General features: G+C 43.7%; 1 protein-coding gene across 1 annotated transcript in view; it reads right to left on the bottom strand.

Moving 5' to 3' along the window:
- Nucleotides 1–22,248, bottom strand: part of MTA1 (metastasis associated 1) — a 160,401-nt gene that overhangs the window by 62,147 nt on the left and 76,006 nt on the right. The window contains exons 6-11 of the mRNA XM_065409048.1: nt 18,255–18,372; nt 15,099–15,201; nt 9,399–9,498; nt 7,023–7,211; nt 6,580–6,654; nt 3,955–4,013 (exon numbers count right to left, since the gene is read on the bottom strand). Of these exons, the coding sequence (XP_065265120.1) occupies nt 3,955–4,013; nt 6,580–6,654; nt 7,023–7,211; nt 9,399–9,498; nt 15,099–15,201; nt 18,255–18,372 (644 nt within the window). The remainder of the gene's footprint in view (nt 1–3,954; nt 4,014–6,579; nt 6,655–7,022; nt 7,212–9,398; nt 9,499–15,098; nt 15,202–18,254; nt 18,373–22,248) is intronic.

Below are 22,248 nucleotides of genomic sequence, written 5' to 3'. Positions count from 1 at the left end.
CTTTCTAGATCACTCTTTGCAGTGAAATTCTAGGGCAAACACTGACCAGCTTTACTTGCTTCTAGGTGGGTCTTGTGTCAGCACTGGAGCAAGTGACAATCGTTTATTCCTAAGATGACAAACATGGATCATTATTGTTAAATCTTCAAACTGAAATGGGCCCAGTAGTTTAACCAGCCAACGCCACACCAGGTCCTGTTTCTATGCATTTAGGTACTTGTAGTATGTTTATCACTACAGCATGAGTGGAGCCATTCAACTCCTCCCACACCTACCATAACCTAATGAACCACAGTGTCCAGATGTAGTAAAAATCCATCAGAACAAGCACTTGACCACTACCCATGGCTAGGAAGACATAATCCATCAATGTCATGAGTTGTCTCGGTGCCATGTCTTGATCTGAAATTTGACAGGCAGGCAGTAATAGCACTTGGGGGAGACAAGAGGGCTGTGCACAGGACTGCAGCTTTCCCTGATACATGCTGAGAAGGTCAGAAGTGGAGGACAGTGTATGTTACACTTGCTTAAAGACTTACCATGTAAATTACAGTACATTACCATTCAAGTCACCTGTGCACTCATCCCTTAGTATTGTGTCAAGGGGAGAGGGTGAAAGGCATCTGCGAAGCAGAGCTGAAGGTCCCCGCTTTGCAGACTGGACTCTTCCACCCATCGTCTGTCCCTTCACCAGAACGCTGCATGAGTGCTTGTGCTGAGGGTAACAAGCGGAGTAGGGAATGGGGTGTGAAAGCCTTCCCCAGATTAGCTGACTGGTAGACCTGGCTGTAAAATTTAATGGAAAATTTTGATTGTGGGAGAAAATTCATCACCACAAATTGGGATAAAGAGTCAAAAATCTGAAGTCTTTTGCAGGAGGAAACATTCTGAAAAGTTCCATTTCAGGAGAACTGGAAGAATTTTTTGGCTTTCTCCAGGCTGCTCAATTCTCTGTGCTGCCCAGCTCCCTGGGAGTCAGACTGCCCAGGCGCCGGGGGAGCCCAGGCTGGCAGGAAACAGCTCTCACCAGTTTACCTGCCACATTTCTGTGGGAAGACACAATTTGCATGGAACATTTCTTCCATCTAAGCAGCATTTTCCAACAGATAAGCATTCTGTCGGAAAATTTTCAGCCAGCTCTGACTACCCAATGAGCTCCACCATCTTCCACAATGCATCAAAGCACCATGGGGCAGAACAGGGCTTCTCCCCACTTGGGCAAGCAGAACTGTGATGGCAGGCTTCAAAGTGTGAAGTCCCACCAACTGCAGACTGAGGTTACAGCCCTGACCAAGAGAATCAGATTTTAAGGAATGAGGCTCATGGTATTTAAAATTCTTAGCACATCAGAAGAATAAGAACATACAAGTAAGGAACCTACAGATGTATCCTGCACGGTATGACATCAGTGTCATTGCAAATAACAGATTACTTTCACGTGTATGTTTGAGGCTGGGAAAAAGGCAAACCGTTCACACAAATAGAGAAAACTAACCAACCCATACAGAAAACTACGAACAATTTCATTTATTATGTGTCCAAAGCAACTGAGAGGGGGAATAATTTGTCTTTTCTGTTAATATCCTTTGTATCTACAGTCCAAAATGGCACTTGTTTTGCTGTCTTATCATATTATGCATTTATGTCTAATTTGATATCCAGTGTCACCGTGAATAGTATCAGCTTCCATAAAGGATATTACCACTGAATAATAATGGGAGAAAAATTCTATTCAACTTAATTCTGAATATTACATTCTATTTTGGACATTGTTACCAGATTGATATTGGCATGTTGCAAGGAATTCAGAAGAGAGCAACAAAAATGATCAGGGATTTGGAGATCGACTTGCAAGCGCAATATATAAATTTTGATTTAGCTATGGCTGAAAGGACACATGAAAAAAGAGTTCTTAAGTATTTGAAGGGTAAGAGGGAGAGGAATTATTTAGGGTAGCACACATGGGAGTACGTCTAGGAGTACAGGGAAGAAATTAAGAAAGGGAAAATTTGAGTTCCTCATCCAAAAGCAGCTTCCTAAGAGTAATTTATACTATGCTGTGGAACAGACTCCAAAGGGAAGTGGCAGAAGCCCCACTGCATTGGATTTTAAGAATTAAATTAAACAAAGCACTAGGAAACACCATTTCTAGGAGTCATCTCCCAGCCAACAAAATCTAGAGGAGGAAGAGACCTATTATTATTCAGCAACTACTAGCTACCCCTTTTTGTCCATTACACTCCTGATCTAACAAAATCACCAATCCATATTTTATGTGAAAAATAAGACTACGAAAAACTTTGTATTTTTTAAAAAGGCTCAAAAATTTTAAGAGCCAAGTTATTTCCAACCCTGTGTCAGTGTGCTATATTGGGGTGAAGAGAACACAAAGAGCCCCTCCACCCACAGTGCACCCATGCACGAGGCAACCTTAGCCTTGGGAGTCCAAGGGGGAAGCCCACCAGCACTGTCTAAAGCAGGGGTCTCAAACACGCGGCCCGCGGGGTGATTTTCTGTGGCCCGCGAGCCCCTCGCAGCCCCCCCCCCCAGTGTTTACCAGAGCGGCCGAGCACCGGGAGCAGGGCAGGCTCCCTGCCCTGCCCTGCCCAGCTCCGGGAAGAGGCTGGAACGTGGGGAAGGGGGGGTGAAGGGGCTGTGTGTGGCTGTTACTTTAGGCAGCGCCCCCAGCAGCTCCAATTGGCCGGGAACGGGGAGCTGCTGGAGGTGGTGCCTCAAGCAACAGAAATGCACAGCCCCTCCGCCCCCCCTTCCCCATGTTCCAGCCTCTTGCGGGGGCAGGGCAGACAGGCAGGGAGCCTGCCCTGCCCCCGGTACACGCCGGGCCAGATCCTGCCCCCCGAACCCCTCCTGCAGCCGAACCCCCTGCCCTGAGCCCCCTGCCACACCCTGCACCCCGACCCCCTGCCCTGAACCCCCTGCCGCACCCCAACCCACTGCCCTGAGCCCCCTGCCGAACCCCGCACTCCTCTTGCACCCCAACCCACTGCCCTGAGCCCCCTGCCGCACCCCACACTCCTCTTGCACCCCAACCCACTGCCCTGATCCCCCTGCTGCACCCTGCACCCCTCCTGCACCCCCTGGGGGCAGGGAGGGGGCAGAGTTGGGGTGGGGATTTCGGGGAAGGGGTTGGAATGGGGGCAGGGAAGGGGTGGGAAGAGGCGGGGCAGGGCCTCATGGAAGGGGTGGAGTGGGGGCGGGGCCGAGGGCAGCGGGCAGGAGAGGTGTCAGTAATGCGGCCCTCAGGCCAATGTACTAGTCCTCATGTGGCCCTCATGGTCATTTGAGTTTGAGACCCCTGGTCTAAAGCATTCCTTGGCCAAGTGGTCTGGCAAGACAGGAGCATGGCCTTGCCTTCCATGGATGTGCAAGCAGCAGTATGATTGCACTAGGAAGAGCAATGGATGCGCACTCCTAGCCAGCTCCACCCAGAGCACAAGAGGCAATTAAGCTTTCCTCTGCAGCACCTGCTCCATGCATTCCCCTGGCTCTTAGCCATCATTTTGCCCAATGTGTTTGGTAAGAAACACACAACTCAGACACTTAAAAGGCCAGACATATCATTTACATGTACATTCAATCCACTGGCCAATAGGCTGCAAAAAATAGCTAGAGATGGTCATTTTCTGGTCAGTCTGTTACAATACAATGCCTTCCATTGGACTCAACAGATGGCTTATTGGGTACAGGTTCCAGGTGATGAACATATATCCAAGTTAGACTGATTGCTAATTTATTCTTCGAAACCAGAACTCCTCCTTACTCACCTATTTAATAATCCAGTTTGTTAATTCTTCTGACATGGACATTTGATAGCTGCTCTATTTCAATTTTACAAATAAAATCAGTGCATCATACTGCCAGGCAAAGGAGAATGCTACTATATAAAACATCCATAATGAAATGGGAAATTCATCAATAAGGAAAGATACTTACTAGTTGGGTATATACACTTGTTTTAGCTTGCTTTCTGCTTCCGCTGCTTTCAATCGTTTCTTAAACACAAAAGAGAAAGTTAAAGTGAAAAACAAAAAATAAAAGAAATGTTCACACCATTTTAACTGGGAGTCTGGCAATTCAACCCCTAGCACCTACAGGTCTGTTAATGAACAGGAATGAAATTCACTTCTTGGCATTAGCGGCTGTCATGTATTCCCTTTCTGATACAGAAATATCCATTGAAAATCAACTGTTGCCATCACGAGTCAACCAAAGAGTCTTCTGTGAATTCAACCAATCCGTTTCCAAAACTGCAGTCAGACAACTTCTCATAAAGGACACTCATTGCATCCTCTTTTAGTCCAACAGGAATGTGTGTGTTCAAAGAAAGATCTCTTAAGCGTTCTGGGCTTGTCCTCCTTGTTAGCTCATACCCAACCAGAATGTACCTGAACTGGTACAACATCTTATTCACTCACTCTCCTGACCAGCTGCATCATTTCAGAAACTGTGAAGAGATTTTGTTAAAAAAGGAGATGCTATGCCTATCCTATGCATGTTATCTATCAAAGGAATGGAAACATGCATTGTTTCCAAAACATATACAAACTCCGTTCGAGACCTTCCCAAAATAAGTTTGTAGCATAGGGTTATCACACCATTTATCTAGTAAACAAAAGGTCTGCAGTTTGTAAATCAAGCAGAAGTACACACATTGGAGATTTTAAGATCAAGGGCTAGACCCAAGGGTTTGCAGTGATCTTGGGGATTCTTCACCTTGCCCTGCAACACATGGCTGCAGGTCACTTGCCAGGATTGTCTGGCTATATCTCACAATCATTTCCCTAACACTGTGGGGACCTCAGGCACTGGTGCACCTTGGTGCCTCCTATTCTCTGACTGTGGCACATAAAAGTCTAGTCTGCTGTGATAGCTGAAATTAGATCAAAGTCTTGGGTTCAGTGTGCGGTGCAAGGTAGTGTTAGTGGCCAGTGATACACAAGAGATCAGACAGATATACAGTTTTGACTCTAATAAACTAGGGAGTGGGCAGCACAATTTTCATTGGTTGACAGACTTCTCATAGAGAACAGCCACCTTGCCCCCACTTCCAGGGGGCTGAGTTTTCATTGTATAATCAAGGAGTACCTTACAAAAGGAAGGAGACAAGCAGATTCCCCTCAAAGCAGCTGCCTTATCAGCAGTACAGGGAAAGTGTGCCTATCCAGTATCTATCCCCATAATGATAGCCACACATAGCAGTAAAGAAGCAGGCAACTACTGTGCCAGTGGTGCCCACAGTGGAGAGAGAAAGAAAAGGATAGGTTCCTGTCAACATTTCCCCATCACACCAGCTTCTTTCATTGTCCCAAGTTCCAAGTGCTTAACTCTTTATCGGGGGGGGGGGGGGGGAGGGAGGGGAGGGGGAAAGGGTGTGTGTGTGTGTGTGTGTGTGTGTGTTCCATCTGTAATACCACAATGGAAGTGTTCTACTCTGAAAAGGGATGGTACAGATGGCAATACAGGGCCACAACCCAGTCATCTATCCTTATCCTCAGGCAAAGTCTCCATTGGAGGGAGTTAGCAGAATATGACTGTTGTGCTCTTCTCTCAAGTACAACTGGATTGTAAAATAGAGTAAGTGTATTAGATCTAAATATTACGTCAAATATCAGAGGGGTAGCCGTGTTAGTCTGTATCCACAAACACAACGAGGAGTCCGGTGGCACCTTAAAGACTAACAGATTTATTTGGGCATAAGCTTTCGTGGGTAAAAAACCCAAAATAAATCTGTTAGTCTTTAAGGTGCCACCGGACTCCTCATTGTATTTCTAAATATTATGGTGATGGGTATATCAGAAATACTTACACTGATCCACCTTTATCTTCCTTTGCAAACTAACCTTTCTGCCACTCTACCCAACTCTTACAGCTAGTTTTCAGTAACCAGATTTCTACAGAACCCATTTTTATGTTTCTGTATTGTATTCTATTTAAGGGATCACCTTATCTTCACAGTTAGACAAAGATGGATGAAATGAGCGCAACTAGTGGCCAAAACTGTCTGGTAAGTGTGTGGGTTAAGGAATGCCAGGCATCAACCTCCTCCCACAATACTCTGACTGCACGGAACCACCTCCATATGAACAGCAAGCACTTTGCCTCTTCATGGCTCCCAGACTGGAGAACCGAGGTAAGGAACAGTCAAGGGAGGGCTGTTTTACACAGCATCCTCCTCTCACACAGAAATTCCTGAGTAACTTCCTGCTAAAATTAATGCTGACCTTAAATACAGCAATATACAAAGATTTTAGTTTTGTTCCCCTTCCCACACTTTTGAGACAAATTCTAAAGAGTCATTTGAAAGCTCCTCTAACATAGACAGGAAATTATGGGGCATACATGATAGGAACACACATGGCAACCCCACATATTTCCCAGACTTCTATATGATGGCTGAAGAATTCTGTGGCAAGGGAGATATTTCTAGTGCTTTGGAGCACTGTGAAATCCACCTGCTGGACTGATTCCCAAGGGGAAGTTCAAAGCATCAATACTCCTCCTTTAAAGACAAAAGCAGCTCCTTTTAAAATTCAGTGGGCTGTGCTGAATCTCTCTTACCTGCTGAACATATCTATCTGTAGTTTTCCACATGTAGTAATATTCTATTATGCTGGTTAAGGACTTCCATGGAAGCTAGGGATATGAAGAAAAAGCCACCGTCATCACAAGAAGCTGGTGTCTCATTGAAATTCACAAGAATCTTTTGACAGAAGCCTTTCAGCTAAGTGTTTTATAGGTTATAATTCCTCCTAACAGAGAAGCCAGTCAGTGCCTGCTAGAGGCACCAACCATTCTTGGTGGCCATATAAAATAAATGCCTTTCAAGTACAGTGCCTTCACTTCAGAAGTGGGGCGGAAGGTAAGTAAAATCATGCTGTGCTGGCTCCACTTCAGGCCATTGAAGGAACAAAAGGCCAAGTGCCACTCTAGCTCAGACTCTGTTTGAGATGAAGTCCCAGAGCAGAGCACAATTAAATTGCACTGCCTCAATTTATACTTACAAAATCTTGTTGAATGTCAGTGAAGTCTTTTCCATATTTTTCCAGTGCTTCCTCAAAGAGATTTGCCTCGGAAGCAGACCACTCTTCCATTTCATCCCTACACAGGACTGGCCCACCCTGTGGCACAAGGGCAGAGATCGCCTTGGAAATGTCATAGACATTTCTGTGCAAAGTGTCCATAGCGTGGAACTAAACAGAAGTTTAAAAAATAAAATTAACAAAAGATGGGCATACAAATAGTAAAACGCTTAGAAATGAAACCAGTGACAAGAATCAGATATGTTATACATATCCCACATGCTGTAATTGTGGGGGCAAAATATTCCACTACTATACATTAGTAAGAACTTCCCCAGTCCTAGACTGACCATTCACTACTAGTAAATGGATGCTATGGTCATCTAGTAATGGCGCTTTTTTGGAAAAGTTGATCCCACGCATCCACAATTTCTACTCATCTACTCCCAAGCAGTAATCTGATTCAGTCACTAGATGTAAAAACCTAATGAAATGGTACAATCGTAAAAACTGCAAATGGGAAAGCCCTGTTAGATTCCATCCATGGATGAAGCAGGCCTTTGAGGACATCACACACAAACTCAAATTTATTGTGCATCTTCTTTTACTCACAATCAATAGCAACTACATTACAAAAAAAATAATAATAATAATAATAATATCAATGCACCTTACTAACTGCAACCTAATATAGAACCAAAAATCCCTTAAAAACAGTTGAAGTTCCAAAGTGCAAACACCACCCCAATCAAAACCACACCAACTAGGGCAGAGTTAAGCTTGTCTGTGGTTGATAACTGATGCTTTGCTTGGGGTAGGGATGTGATGAGTGAGAGAGATGATACAGGGTGAAGGCTTTACTCTATTTCCGGTGGTTTTAAGTTACAGGTTATTTGCCCGTAGTAACCTTAACTGTTCTTACAGTTTTGTGCCTTATGGATTTATTCTACAGTGCTTTGTCCTGTTCAGTTGAAATGATCCAAGCACTGGGGCTTCCAATACTTTCCTTTGGAGACTCTTCAACAAGTTCATGCATTTCGCTGTCAGGAAGTTGATACACAGCTTGAATTTTCCTTTTTGTCTCATTAAATACTAATCATTGTGATATAAGTAACGTTTTACAATACCACCACTTTGTGAACTTTATTATAAATAGAGCCCTACTAAATTCACGGCCCATTTTGGTCAATTTCATGGTCACAGGATTTTTAAAATCATAAATTTCATGATTTCAGCTATTTAAATCTGAAATTTCAGGTGGTGTAATTGTAGGGGTCCTGACCCAAAAAGGACCTCAAAAAGAGGTCTCAAGGTTATTGTAGGGGGGGGTTGCGGTACGGCTACCCTTACTTCTGTGCTGCTGCTGACAGTGGTGCTGCCTTCAGAGCTGGTCAGCTGGAGAGCGGTGGCTGCTAGCTGGGAGCCCAGCTCTGAAGGCAGAACCGCCACCAGCAGCAGCACAGAAGTAAGGATGGCATAGTATGGTATTGCCACTTTTACTTCTGCGCTGCTGCCTGCAAAGCTGGGCTCTCAGTCAGCAGCCGCCACTCACCAGCCACCCAGCTCTGAAGGCAGCAGTGCAGAAGTAAGGGTGGCATGGTATGGTATTGCCACCCTTACTTCTGTGCTGCTGCTGGCGGGGCACTGCCTTCAGAGCTGGGCACCTGGCCAACAGCCGCCGCTCTCCAGTTGCCCAGCTCTGAAGGCAGCTCAGAAATAAGGGTGGCAATACTGTTACCCCCCTAAAATAACCTTGCCACCCCACTGCAACTCCCTTTTGGGTCAGGACCCCCAATTTGAGAAACGCTGGTCTCCCCTGTGAAATCTATATAGTATAGGGTAAAAGTACACAAAAGACCAGATTTCACAGTCTGTGACGCATTTTTCACGGCTGTGAATTTGGTAGGGCCCTAGTTATAAATAACTCAATATAGAGAAGGAACAGGCTGTACTGAAATTTAGCAAACACTAGTAGGGAACAATATATTTGATAGCCAAGTTTTCTGTTCTGATCTTTTTCACCCACTGATGGCTAGAATATTCCCTGATTTTTTTGGAATTGATCAGATGCAGTGTTCCAAAGCTATCATGTTACACACAGCCAACTAATCTGTTGTTTTCAAGACAGCTACTTAGTGTGTGTACCACAGGAGATGACTGAGAAGCACTGGGCAGAAAACATTGCAATAAAATTCAAAAAAGGTTGGCAGTAATCTAATTGCAGCATTTACCTAATTGTACCTTTACAAAAGCAGTAGCTGAATCTCAATCACAATCCACCTGCCCATCCTTTCATGTGCCTATTGCCGTAGCAGAGGTGCATATTTTACATTTCTCTCAAAATCCTCTTAATCTTACCAGTGTGATGTCCCTGGAAGCTGCAGCAGCACTCATGTGCAAACTTGGCTGTCTGACAGAACTACTGCAGTCTAGGGCCCGGGCAAATGTACCAACAGAGCTGAAAAGGATTAAGAGAACATTAACCTTGCATGCAAAAGTGAATACAGGAAAATCCACACGCACGATTTCTGAGGCTAGCAGGCTCACAGTGAACAGCTCTGGCATTCATCTCCATTACTTTGTGTCTCCATTACTTCATATCAGGACTTACTGTTATGTTCTGGCTCTGAGCCAGAGAGCCCTTTCATCACGTGGCTTGCTATTACATATGCTTCATTCTGCTTAGCTCACAGGGCCCTAAGTTACGTTCATGCATGCATAGCAGAAAGCACAAGGAGAGAGAGAAACTCTCGAGGATCACATTGGGACACATCCTTGTCTCCCCACCCCTCAAGAGATATGGATAGGTCAGCCTTGAACTTGGAAACCTGATCTACATCAAGTTTCAGGCACATCAAAACCTTTCCATGAAGATAAGAGCAGTTTTTAATTAACTGAAGGCACAAAGGAGAAGAGATAGCTGCCAAGATAACAAGTGGAAGGAGGAACAGCAGTGATCCACTTATCGTTCCTCTAAGAAAGTTTCAGAAGACTTCAGAGGAAATGGTTGTAGGGGACAACCTTGGCTCGAGTGACCATGAGCTAATTTGGTTTAAACTAAATGGAAGGGTTAACAGAAATAAAACTATGACTGTGACTAAGGTTTACGATTTCAAAAAGGCCAACTTTAATAAATTAAGGCAACTACTTAGGGAAGTGGATTGGGCTAACATACTTAGAGAGCTAAAGGCAGATGAGGCCTGGGATTATTTCAAGCTGAAGTTGCACGAGCTGTCCGAGGCCTGTATCCCGAGAAAGGGGAAACGGTCAGTAGGCAGGGGAATTAGACCCAGCTGGATGAGCGGGCGTCTCAAAGGGGCGATTAAGAAAAAACAGAAAGCGTACAAAGAATGGAAGAGAGGAGAGATCGGCAAAGAAACCTACCTTATTGAGGTCAGAGCATGTAGGGATGCGGTGAGAAAGGCCAAAAGCCGTGTAGAGTTGGACCTCGCGAGGGGAATTAAATCCAATAGTAAGAGGTTTTATAGCCATATAAATAGGAAGAAAACAAAGAAAGAGGAAGTGGGGCCACTGAAGCTTGCAGATGGAGTGGAGATTAAGGACAATCTAAGCATGGCACAATATCTAAATGAATATTTTGCATCGGTGTTTAACAAGGCTAATGAAGGGCTTAGGAATAGAGGGAGCGGGACAGAGGGGAATAAAGGAGGGGCAATTGACATTAAAGTATCAGAGGTGGAAGCCAAACTTGACCAGCTAAATGGGACTAAATCGGGTGGACCGGATGATCTTCATCCTAGAATATTGAAGGAGCTGGCGCGAGAAATTGCAAGCCCCTTGGCGATAATTTTTAATAAATCTGTAAACTCGGGGGAGGTACCGATGGACTGGAAAATAGCTAATGTGGTTCCTATTTTCAAGAAGGGGATAAAAAGTGACCCGGGTAACTACAGGCCTGTTAGTTTAACTTCTGTAGTATGCAAGGTCTTGGAAAAAATCTTGAAGGAAAAAGTAGTTAAGGACCTTGAGGTGAATGGCAATTGGGACAAATTACAACATGGGTTTACGAAAGGAAGATCGTGCCAAACCAACTTGATCTCCTTTTTTGAGAAAGTAACAGACCTTCTAGATAAAGGAAATGCGGTGGATCTAATTTACCTAGATTTTAGTAAAGCGTTTGATACTGTGCCGCACGAGGAATTACTGGTTAAATTAGAAAAGATGGGGATCGATATGAAAATCCAGAGGTGGATAAAGAACTGGTTAAAGGGGAGACTGCAGCGGGTAGTACTGAAAGGGGAACTGTCGGGTTGGAGGGAGGTCACCAGTGGGGTTCCTCAAGGTTCGGTTTTGGGTCCGATTTTATTTAATCTATTCGTTACTGACCTCGGAACCGAATGTAGGAGTGGGCTGATAAAGTTTGCGGATGACACAAAGTTGGGAGGTATTGCCAATTCGGAGAAGGATCGGGATATTTTGCAGGGAGACTTGGATGACCTTGTAAATTGGAGTAACAATAATAGGATGAGATTCAATAGTGGGAAGTGTAAGGTGATGCATTTAGGGATGACTAACAAGAATTTTAGTTATAAGTTAGGGACGCATAGGTTGGAAGTGACGGAGGAGGAGAAGGACCTCGGAGTCCTGGTTGATCGCAAGATGACTATGAGTCGGCAATGTGACGTGGTTGTGAAAAAAGCTAATGCGATCTTGGGATGCGTTAGGCGAGGTATTTCTAGTAGGGACAGGGAGGTGCTGCTTCCGTTATACAAGGCGCTGGTGAGACCTCATTTGGAGTACTGTGTGCAGTTCTGGTCTCCTATGTTTAAAAAGGATGAACTCAAACTGGAACGGGTACAGAGAAGGGCCACTAGGATGATCCGAGGAATGGAAAACCTTTCCTATGAAAGGAGACTCGAGGAGCTCGGTTTGTTTAGCCTAACCAAAAGAAGGCTGAGGGGGGATATGATTGCTCTCTTTAAATATATCAAAGGGATTAATACCAAGGAGGGAGAGGAATTATTTCAGCTTAGTAGTAATGTGGATACGAGAACGAATGGATATAAACTGGCCGTGGGGAAGTTTAGGCTTGAAATTAGACGAAGGTTTCTGACCGTCAGAGGGGTAAAATTTTGGAACAGCCTTCCGAGGGAAACGGTGGGGGCAAAGGACCTCTCTGGCTTCAAGATTAGGCTTGATAAGTTTATGGAGGGAATGGTTTGATGGGATAATGTGATTTTAGTCAAATAGGCATTAACGGGCCATCGCGGGTAAAATGAGAGTCCGGCTGTAGAATCTTGCCTGTATGCTCGGGGTTCTGCTGATCGCCATATTTGGGGTCGGGAAGGAATTTTCCTCCAGGGTAGATTGGCAGAGGCCCTGGAGGTTTTTCGCCTTCCTCCGCAGCATAGGGCAGGGGTCGCAGGCTGGAAGATTCTGTTGTGGGTGAGTCAGCTTTTGTGGCCTGCATCATGCGGGAGGTCAGACTAGATGACCATATTGGTCCCTTCTGACCTTAAAGTCTATGAGTCTATGAGTATGAGTAAGACAGTCTATTCACATTTAAACAGTTTCACATTCTGCAATGTATGTCATACATGCATAGTTTTGGCAGAGAGGGGTGGCGGTGGAGGAAGATAGCAATCCAACTCTTCATGCCAGCCTCTCCAGCTTACCATGCCCATTATACAAAAACTCATTAGGCCCCCCAAAGTCCCATGACCTTCCTCATTCCCAGCCTTCACCATATCCACATTCACCACTTGTCACACCCAGCTTGTCACATCTTTCCAAATTTCTCAGATATATCAACGGGTGGGAGTCTTGGCAAGAAGCATATTTTTTAATATATTATATATAAAAATATAAATATAAATAAATAAATAAGGGTGTGCTCCCCTTTTTCCTCATCTGCCTCCCCTTATTCCCCACCAGCTGTTACTCCCCAATTATCTGTTCTCAATTTTCCTCCCTCTCACTGTTCCAGTAGAATCCACTGTGATGTGTCCGAGGCACTAGCTTTAATAAGTTTTGCTTCTCTACTCACACACCTCAAAGAAAGTAGAAATGCTGTGGGAGAATCAACACAAAACTTACTAAAGCCAATGAATTCCACAGTGAATTCATCTTAGCTCAGCCACAACGCACAGGACTAGAAAGGGTATGTCTAGATAAGGAAAAACATGTTAGCCAACAACAAACAAGCATTAGCTAACCCTGACATTTTCTGTAGTATAGATACAAGCTAACATTTTTACTTCAACTTAGCCAACTGAGGTCAACCCTTGGCTCCCCAATAGGTCTGAGCAGTCAGTCAATCTACCACTTTAAGCTCTCTCAAACTGGACAAGCAAAAATTGCTAGTCATTTTTTAAAATATTGATGAAAGTTCCCTTCAATGGCACATTCAAGAATCAGAAAAATAAACCATTTTGTGCACTTTGAGATGAGTATGAGCCCTTTCCATCTTGCTTCTTAACAATATTTGGCATTTTATTTTAGAAGAATTATTTCCCTTTACTATTTCACTTCACACACTCATTTGTTCCCTACTATGTCCTTCAACAGCATCTTACTCAACATGCTAAATTCCTTCATTGATGCTTTTTCTTCTTGCATGTGATAACTGCATCAAATGGGGTCCACTCTACAAGTCCTTCAGTCCAAAGAGCGCTCTTCAATGCCATATCCTCACATGTCTTCCTTTATGACATCCCACTATTTCTTTTTGAGTTGGCCTCTTTTTCTTTCAGTCTTGATCTGTTAGATGCTTATCCACATAGTTGTCAGGACTGCATTTTACATGTCCAAACATGTGAACCTGCACTCCCTCATTTTTTCCATTTATTAGTGTTACTTTGAGCTTGTCTCCTACATCCTCATTCCTCATGTGGACTCTCTTGTTTACACCGCTCATCCATCTCAACATTCGTATTTCTGTGGATGCGATCATTTGCTCATTTTTCTTCTTTGTTGCCCAATACTTCCAGCCATACTTTCAAACTGGATGGACCACAATTCTATAGATTTTCCCTTTTAATCTTATTGGTATCTTCCTGTCACATATTACACCACTTCTCTCTCTCTCTCTCTCTCAATTTGAGCCAGGCATTTATTATCCAAGCTCTAATTTCACCGTCCTTTTACCCAGAGTCTGGAGCCCATATACTTGAAACTTTGCGTTTTTGGCATTGTCTGCCCACCTAGTTTCAACCATTATTCTTCAGTGTTCACATTATTCACATTCACAGTACTTTTTTTCCCTCCTCTGCTAATTTTGCATCCATGTCTCTCCAACACGTCTCCATTTATCAAGATCCTCTTCTAAACTATATTTCCCCTCCCTGCATAGAAGGATACAGGAGGGAGGGACAGCTCAGTGGTTGGCGCATTGGCCTGCTAAACCCAGGGCTGTGAGTCCTTGAGGGGGCCACTTACGGATCTGGGGCAAAAATCAGTACTTGGTCCTGCTAGTGAAGGCAGGGAGCTGGACCCAATGACCTTTCAGGGTCCCTTCCAGTTCTATGAGATAGGTATATCTCCATATATTTTTATATTTATATCATCTGCAAACAACATGCATCAAGGTGTCTTCACCTGTATGTTCCTTGCAAGGGTACCAGGATGAGTAATGAGATCAATGTACATTTTCAACATCTACTAACTGTACAGATTTTGAAGATTTTGCCCAAAAATAAATTGCATCTACATAATCTAGCAATGCTATTTGAAAACCCTTACCCCACTCCCATCAAAATGTTAAAATAGGTATTTCAGTAACCTCCCAGGATACAGTTGTCCATAATTCCTGTATTTTGTTTGTATTTTCTGTCTCAGATTGGGAAAAACAATTCAGTCTCATATCTTGCACTTCAAGTCACATACCCCATTTAGGTAAGCGAAACACATCTTTTTTTAAAAAGGAGCAAGTGAACCAGCAACCAAAAAAGTTCATACCAGAAGAGAGAGAGAGAACATGAACATTGGGTTCGGGATAGGAGAAGGTGAAACAAGAAATCACCACCAAAATTTACAAAAAAGGGAAAAAAAGTTAAAGTTCTTTAGTTTTTCCCCCCAAGGAAAGCCAAATTTTCTTACCGTGCTACCACCAAGAACTGGTCTATCTGTTTGTCTATTAGCGGATTAAATGCTTCCCAAACTTTTGTTTCAAGTTTTGATTGATCTCTTCCATCTTCTTCACCTGGTTGAAATGCAAGTTAGAAATGTTTTGGCATAGCAGCTTTCAGAAAGAATAAAAGTGTTTTTCTTCTGTATTTCATCTCACCCAAAAAATATGTAACTGCCAGGCCCTTGGTCTATTAAAGCACATTATCTTGCTGTTTGTGTGGCCGTGGCAGGAAAGCCTTTCACCCAAAGCCTTTCACCCAGTCTGAACAACTTTTTCACCGTCATGCAGAAAAAGTTGGCCTATATGCTTAGTGTGTTATGTCTATAGAAAGATATTGCATACTTTAATATTTTTTAAACAAAAATGTACTCTTAAATACAATCACTATCTTCCATTCTAAAAATGACCCAAGCAACCCCTGGAAATACTAGGAAGTTCATGCTGCAGCATAAAGTTGAAACATACCATGTGATTGACAATGATAACAGAATGCTGAGAAATTGGGATCTTTCCACACAGTATGCGTCTGACGAAGTGGGTATTCACCCACAAAAGCTCAAGCTCCAATACGTCTGTTAGTCTATAAGGTGCCACAAGACTCTTTGCCGCTTTTTACAGATCCAGACTAACACGGCTACCCCTCTGATACTCCACAGAGTATGAGTATCATACTCATTTGGCCATTAAATACATTTTTAAATGCACACCTTCATTGTGATTCTTCCTTCACTTCACCTCCACTTTAAGGCTTGCCACATTTTACAGTCTCTATATTAGTGTACCTCTTTTTCCCCTCTATTAAATCTTTTACTTCCACCTTCCCTGTGTCATTTGCCCCACTGTTCCCCCACATTTTTTACCTTTCTTCCTCCCATTCTTTTTTCTCTCCCCTCATCCCAAACACACTCTCCAGTCCCCCAAAATCCACAACTCCTCCTCACACAGCAGCCCCAGCAATACACACATTAATCAGCTGATCTGGGGAGGGGGGCAGAGTGGAGCTGTATGAAGGACATCAGAACACTGTTGGGCAAATCTTTTCCTCGACCATCTTCCCTCTCTATAATTTCTTCTCTTCCCAGCCCAGTGAACATTGGCTTCCCTTTTATTCTCTACAGAAGATCTGAAGATTCTTCTTCCGCCTACCCCTGTCTTCCCAATGTGTGGAGAGGGTGGTCCATAAAGGTTAACTCGTCCTCCTGTAATGTTTGGAGGCTAGTCCAGTTGCAGCTGAAACATGCCAGTTTCCCAAGCAGAGAAAATAGAAACCCTGATCTGTGATCCACCCCCTTCTGCCTGGTCTAAAACTAAGCTAGATAATGTCAGCAACGCACAGATCAAAGCACCAATGTTACTGCACACCTCTGGCCAGAAGAACAGCACAATCAGAAGATTTGACGAAGATCCTTGTACTGTGGTTCGCAGCTGTTCCCCCTCTGGAGAAGGGAAGGCACCCCCCAGAGGCGCGTGAGAGAGAGAAAGAAAGAACGAGAACTGGAGGGGATAAGAGTGAATATCTGTTTGCTTCCCTTCCTTCATGGCCTGAGAGTGTCGGAAAGCAAAGATCCCCAGAGCTCCAGCTCCCTCTTTCCTTGGGCTTGCAGGAAAAGGGACAGTGATTCCTACAGTTCTCCCTCTCCCTTACATGCATCAGGAGACAGCAGTAAATCCCCACAATTTTCTTTGTCCTGGAACACAGTTCATGCCAGCAAATCCTTAATCGCTCCTGCTCTATAAGTGAGAGTTCCAGCATCACAAGTTTGCAGATGACACTAAACTGGGAGGAGTGGTAGATACCCTGGAGGGTAGGGATAGGATACAGAGGGACCTAGACAAATTAGAGGATTGGGCCAAAAGAAATCTGATGAGGTTCAACAAGGACAAGTGCAGAGTCCTGCACTTAGGATGGAAGAATCCTATGCACTGCTACAGACTAGGGACCGAACGGCTAGGTAGCAGTTCTGCAGAAAAGGACCTAGGGGTTACAGTGGACGAAAAGCTGGATATATGAGTCGACAGCGTGCCCTTGTTGCCAAGAAGGCTAACGGCATTTTGGGCTGTATGAGATGGGGCATTGCCAGCAAATTGAGGGACGTGATCATTCCCCTCTATTCGACATTGGTGAGGCCTCATCTGGAGTACTGTGTCCAGTTTTGGGCCTGACACTACAAAAAGGATGTGAAAAAATTAGAAAGAGTCCAGTGGAGGGCAACAAAAATGATTAAGGGGATGGAGCACATGATTTATGAGGAGAGGCTGAGGAAACTGGGATTGTTTAGTCTGCAGAAGAGAAGAATGAGGGGGGATTTGATAGCTGCTTTCAACTACCTGAAAGGGGGTTCCAAAGAGGATGGATCTAGACTGTTCTCAGTGGTACCAGATGACAGAACAAGGAGTAATGGTCTCAAGTTGCAGTGGGGGAGGTTTAGGTTGGATATTAGGAAAAACTTTTTCACTAGGAGGGTGGTGAAGCACTGGAATGGGTTACCTAGGGAGGTGGTGGAATCTCCTTCCTTAATGGTTTTTAAGGTCAGGCTTGACAAAGCCCTGGCTGGGATGATTTAGTTGGGGATTGGTCCTGCTTTGAGCAGGGGGTTGGACTAGATGACCTCCTGAGGTCCCTTCCAACCCTGATATGCTATGATTCTATGATCTCAGCCAAAAGTGATGGGTGGTTAGATGGCTGTTGGGAGTGGGCACCCAGGAGTAATGAGCAGACAGTATTTAATGGGTGATTGGTTGGGAAGGACCCTTGGTGTGTGGAGAGGGTTGATTCAGAACACAAAAACACCTTTCATGCGCGTGGTGAAAATTTGGGCTCCCCAAATCTCAATTAAATAAAAAAAAAAAAAAAAATAGGTTCAGAGGGAACCAATTAATCCAATTTGTTGCAACAGCTTTTATGACCTGGACAACTGCCCACTTGAGCTTGGACTGAAACCCAACTAATTGCCTTCAGCTGGTAACACCACATTAGCCTCTAAGAAACCAGGACATAGTCCCCACCATGTGACCTAGAAGTGAAAGAGTCCATAACCCATGAGCCAACAGTCAATTAAAAAAAAAAAAAAAAGCCATTTTCAACATGGTATCTTGACAATTCTAATGAAAATCATGGAAATTACCCTCTTTTAATAAGTCTGTTATATCTGCCTGGTATCTGTTTCCAACGCGAATCTCTCCTTTATCAGCCAGGAGAGTCTTTTGTTGTGGATCATACACTAGTGAATAAAAGAAGAAATCCTAAAAATAAAACAAAGACAAAAGGCAAGCAACATTATTAACGTTATTGGTAGCTAGCGGCCAGTTTTTAATTACAGATTTATTTATTTTTATATCAGGTGGATGAACTATGAACCAAACACCAGTCTTAAAAAACAAAATGAAATACTAGGACTTTCTTCTGAAAATAAAACAGTACTCCTCCCAAATGGCTTCATTTACTTAGGAACACATATACAGTCATTACAGCTAACATGAGCACAATTTCCTCTTGTGTGATACAAATGAGGCTCTGGCACCACAATGACCAGCATCCCAGAACAAAGTGACACATACACAGTATAAGGATCTAAACAAAACCATTAAAATTAATACCCTATGGTGGTGAATTCTCCTCCTCTCGCAGGAGACTACACCACATGGCACTGCTGAGGCAATTAAAAATGCGACTGTGCCTTGCAATATTCCAGAGAGCAACCAATGAGCCCTTTGGCAGCTACCTACACTGTGAGGGTATGTGGACTCCTCCCGCAATATACATTCCTCGCTGCCCATACATAGAGGTGTAGAGGGCAGGGAAAATAAAGCAGTGCTGCTGAATGGCGGTATTGCGCACTCCAGCTCACTTTGAGCCTCAATGGGGGACAATAAGTTGTACAAGCCCAAGGAACGGAAAAAGCCATTGCTAGGTCACAACACACATTCAGCCACATGGTAGACTACTGTAGCCTAAAGGCTTACAACTGCAAGTCACTTCTGCTTCTTGAGCCCCACTTGCAGGCGCATCCAGGGTTGACAAGAAAGTATCAGTGAAGTTTTCCCCTTCCCGCTGTATTTCTATTGCTCCAATAATAATGGTATCCAGTTACGAAATCCAAGAACTTTAAACTTTTGAATAGTCTCGATAGCAAGGAAAGAGTCCATCCTGATCTCCTGCAGCAGAGGGAGCACCAATCCTATTTCCACTTTAGACTGAACTCTCCAAGCCTGTTAATAGCCTTATTTTGTGTCTTGCACAGTATGGAGCATGATGCTGGTGCTTAACAAAGGCCTGATCCTAAGCCCCGTTCACAAAAATGGGAGCCTTCCCATTGGACTTGAATAGGCATTGGAGCAGGGCCTACATGAATCTGAATGAGAATATTGGGCGTAATTCTCATGCACACTAACGGCGCTTTACATCACTCTGACAGTATAAAGGGGCCGCACTGTGGGTGTAAATGTAATTGATGCCAGAGCCGTGCAAGGCAGCTTTAGTGCTGATGAGAATTAGGCTCATCATCTTGTCAGTTATAAAACATTTAAGTCAGTATTGTCACAAACAAAAGTAAAAGGGGTTTTTGTTTTGCATCTCTCAGTATTACAAATGCAAGTGTTTTATTTGTGTTTTAGCCCCAGAGTATCCATCTCTAGGGCTGCAGTATATCTAGTGTAACAGTTGTCATTCTCAGGCAGATTGACCAGCAAATACACAAGCAAAGCAATGTAGCATGTCATGCTATCAGCTCAGGAGGCCAGATACTCCAGTCCACTCCTTAAAGCAGTGAGATGGCCAGCGAAGAATACTGCTTGTGCAGATTAACTCTCTTCTAGAGTGAGCTGGTTCTGCCACCTCTGCTGCCACCTACCCTCCACCCCTGCCAATAAGGAAAAGAGGGGACATGTCAACAGTAGGGCATAGGCAGAATGTACGTGCAGAATTCTCTTACAACACAGACTCTAGTTCTGATTTGTAAAGTTTCTTCAGTCAAGATTTTCAAAAATTGGAGTCTAAAGGCTTCTAGCTGTATATTTCAGCACATAAGTAAACAGACAGATTTTCTGAAGTGCCTTGTAACCATCGCCTCCCATGACCTCTATAGGCAGCATTTGGGTGCTCACCACTTTGGACGATCAGATCTCTGATCCAGAAGCCAACTCCAAGCATCCATTTTTTAAAACTTTAGCTTTGGAAAAAATGGTTTGTCATGTGGGATTTGCATTTTTAGTGTCCTGTTGTAACTCTTCTACATTCCTTTCCCTCTAACAGTAAGTTGGCTACTGTATGTTTCGCTGGCTAGAGAACGTAGATATTTACTTACTGAAACTTCCAAACAAATTTCTATTTAAAAAAAAAAAAAAAAATCTTTCTATTTCTGTTTAGGAAGAAAAACCCAACCCTCTCTACTGTTCTCATCCTTGTTCCCAAAAGAAATATGCCAAGTTTTGTTTTTCTTAAGTTTGGTAGCAGATTCATCAACATAAAAGATCTCAAATACTGAAAATTGTCTTGACTTACGGTCCTCCTCTCAGCCATTAGAAGGAAGATAGACACCTGGGATCCCTGAGCAAGGTGCAAGGGAGCCTGTTGCCCCAAGCTGTGGTGCAAAGCCCCTGCCACCTTCCTCCAAGACATTACTAGGAAGAACGCAAGTTCTGTTGTATACTGCTCTTTAAACAGGCTTTTCAAAAAACTACTCCTATGGAATTAAGTTTGTAGCAATGTAGTCTTACTCTTACTAGAGTCCAAATGCAAAGAATACTCCAGGGAAGCTGAGAGTTCCGTAACCTCAAAAGGCCAGCTAGACTCTCCTCACCACCTGGTGGTGGAAGTCACATTAGACCATCTCCAGAAGAGTCAAAATGCTGGAAAAAGTTATATTCAAACCTACATAGGAAATGGCATAGGCCTTTCACAAAGTCTGTGCTCATTTTAGCTGTAAAAACTGTATACACCTCTTTCACAACACTGCTTGAAAGGAAGAAAAGAGAAAATTAAAAATATATAAAATATAATTTATGCTCAACATGTTTAGAAAAAATCAAAATGGATTGCTGGAATTAGAACGGAACTATGAAGAAAATGAGGTGTGGCACATGTGTTCTGAATGTCCCTTTCTGATCCTGACCCCACCCTAATTTGTCAGTAACGTTAGCCAAAGACCAAAGCCAAAGGAATCTACAGAAAAGGTAGGGAAAGAGAAATGGCCAGAAAAAAAAAAAGGCTGACATGGACAGGAAAATATTTTGTTGTTTGCAGTGTTATTGTGGCTGTATCGGTCTGAGGATCTTTTACTGGACCAACTTCAGTTGGTGAAAGACACAAGCTTTCAAGCTTGCACAGAGCATGAAGGAATGCCTCTTTCAGTAGCAAAAGTTGGTCCAATAAAAAGATATTCTCCCCCTTCCCCCCCATCTCTCTAAGGAAAATACAGAAATCAAGAGATGTTGGTCAGTTGGGAATTCGTACCAACTAATCTAAGGTCAGAAACACTAATTAGCTAACTGTCTTGGCAGTCTGTTAATTGGATTTTGCCAGCTCAATTAAAAACACATTTGAAACATACTACAGTTTATTTTTCCTTTTCAGGGCCATTCACAGACTAGTAAGCAGCCTGGGCAGCCACCCATGGCGCAAAGTTCTCCCAGGCTGCTGGACGCATGCTTGCAAGGCAATGAAATAGTTTGGGGACATAAAACATTGCGTGGAGTGGAGGAGGAAGTGTTCTGTGTTCTCATCCCAACCCTCTTTGGGATCAACGACTACAGTAAATTCAGATTCTCCCCCTGGCTTCTCTTCCTTCTTATTCTCTCCCTCTTCCAAATGCAATCTGAACCAGCAGTGGTGTCAGTGCTAGCCTGCCCCAAGGAGTTTAACAAAACCTTCCACTGGAAGGGGTATCTAAGGGTATGTCTACACTACGAGAGTAGTTCGATTTCACTTAAATCGAATATGTGGAATCGATATTACAAAGTCGAACGTGCGTGTCCACACTAAGGACAGTAATTCGACTTTGTGAGTCCACACTAACGGGGCAAGCGTCGACATTGGAAGCGGTGCACTGTGGGCAGCTATCCCACAGTTCCCGCAGTCCCCGCTGCCCATTGGAATTCTGGGTCGAGCCCCAAATGCCTTCT

The sequence above is a fragment of the Emys orbicularis genome, chromosome 8, assembly GCF_028017835.1.
Source record: "Emys orbicularis isolate rEmyOrb1 chromosome 8, rEmyOrb1.hap1, whole genome shotgun sequence".
NCBI classification, from domain to species: Eukaryota; Metazoa; Chordata; order Testudines; family Emydidae; genus Emys; species Emys orbicularis.
This window is presented reverse-complemented; position numbering and strand designations above follow the sequence as displayed.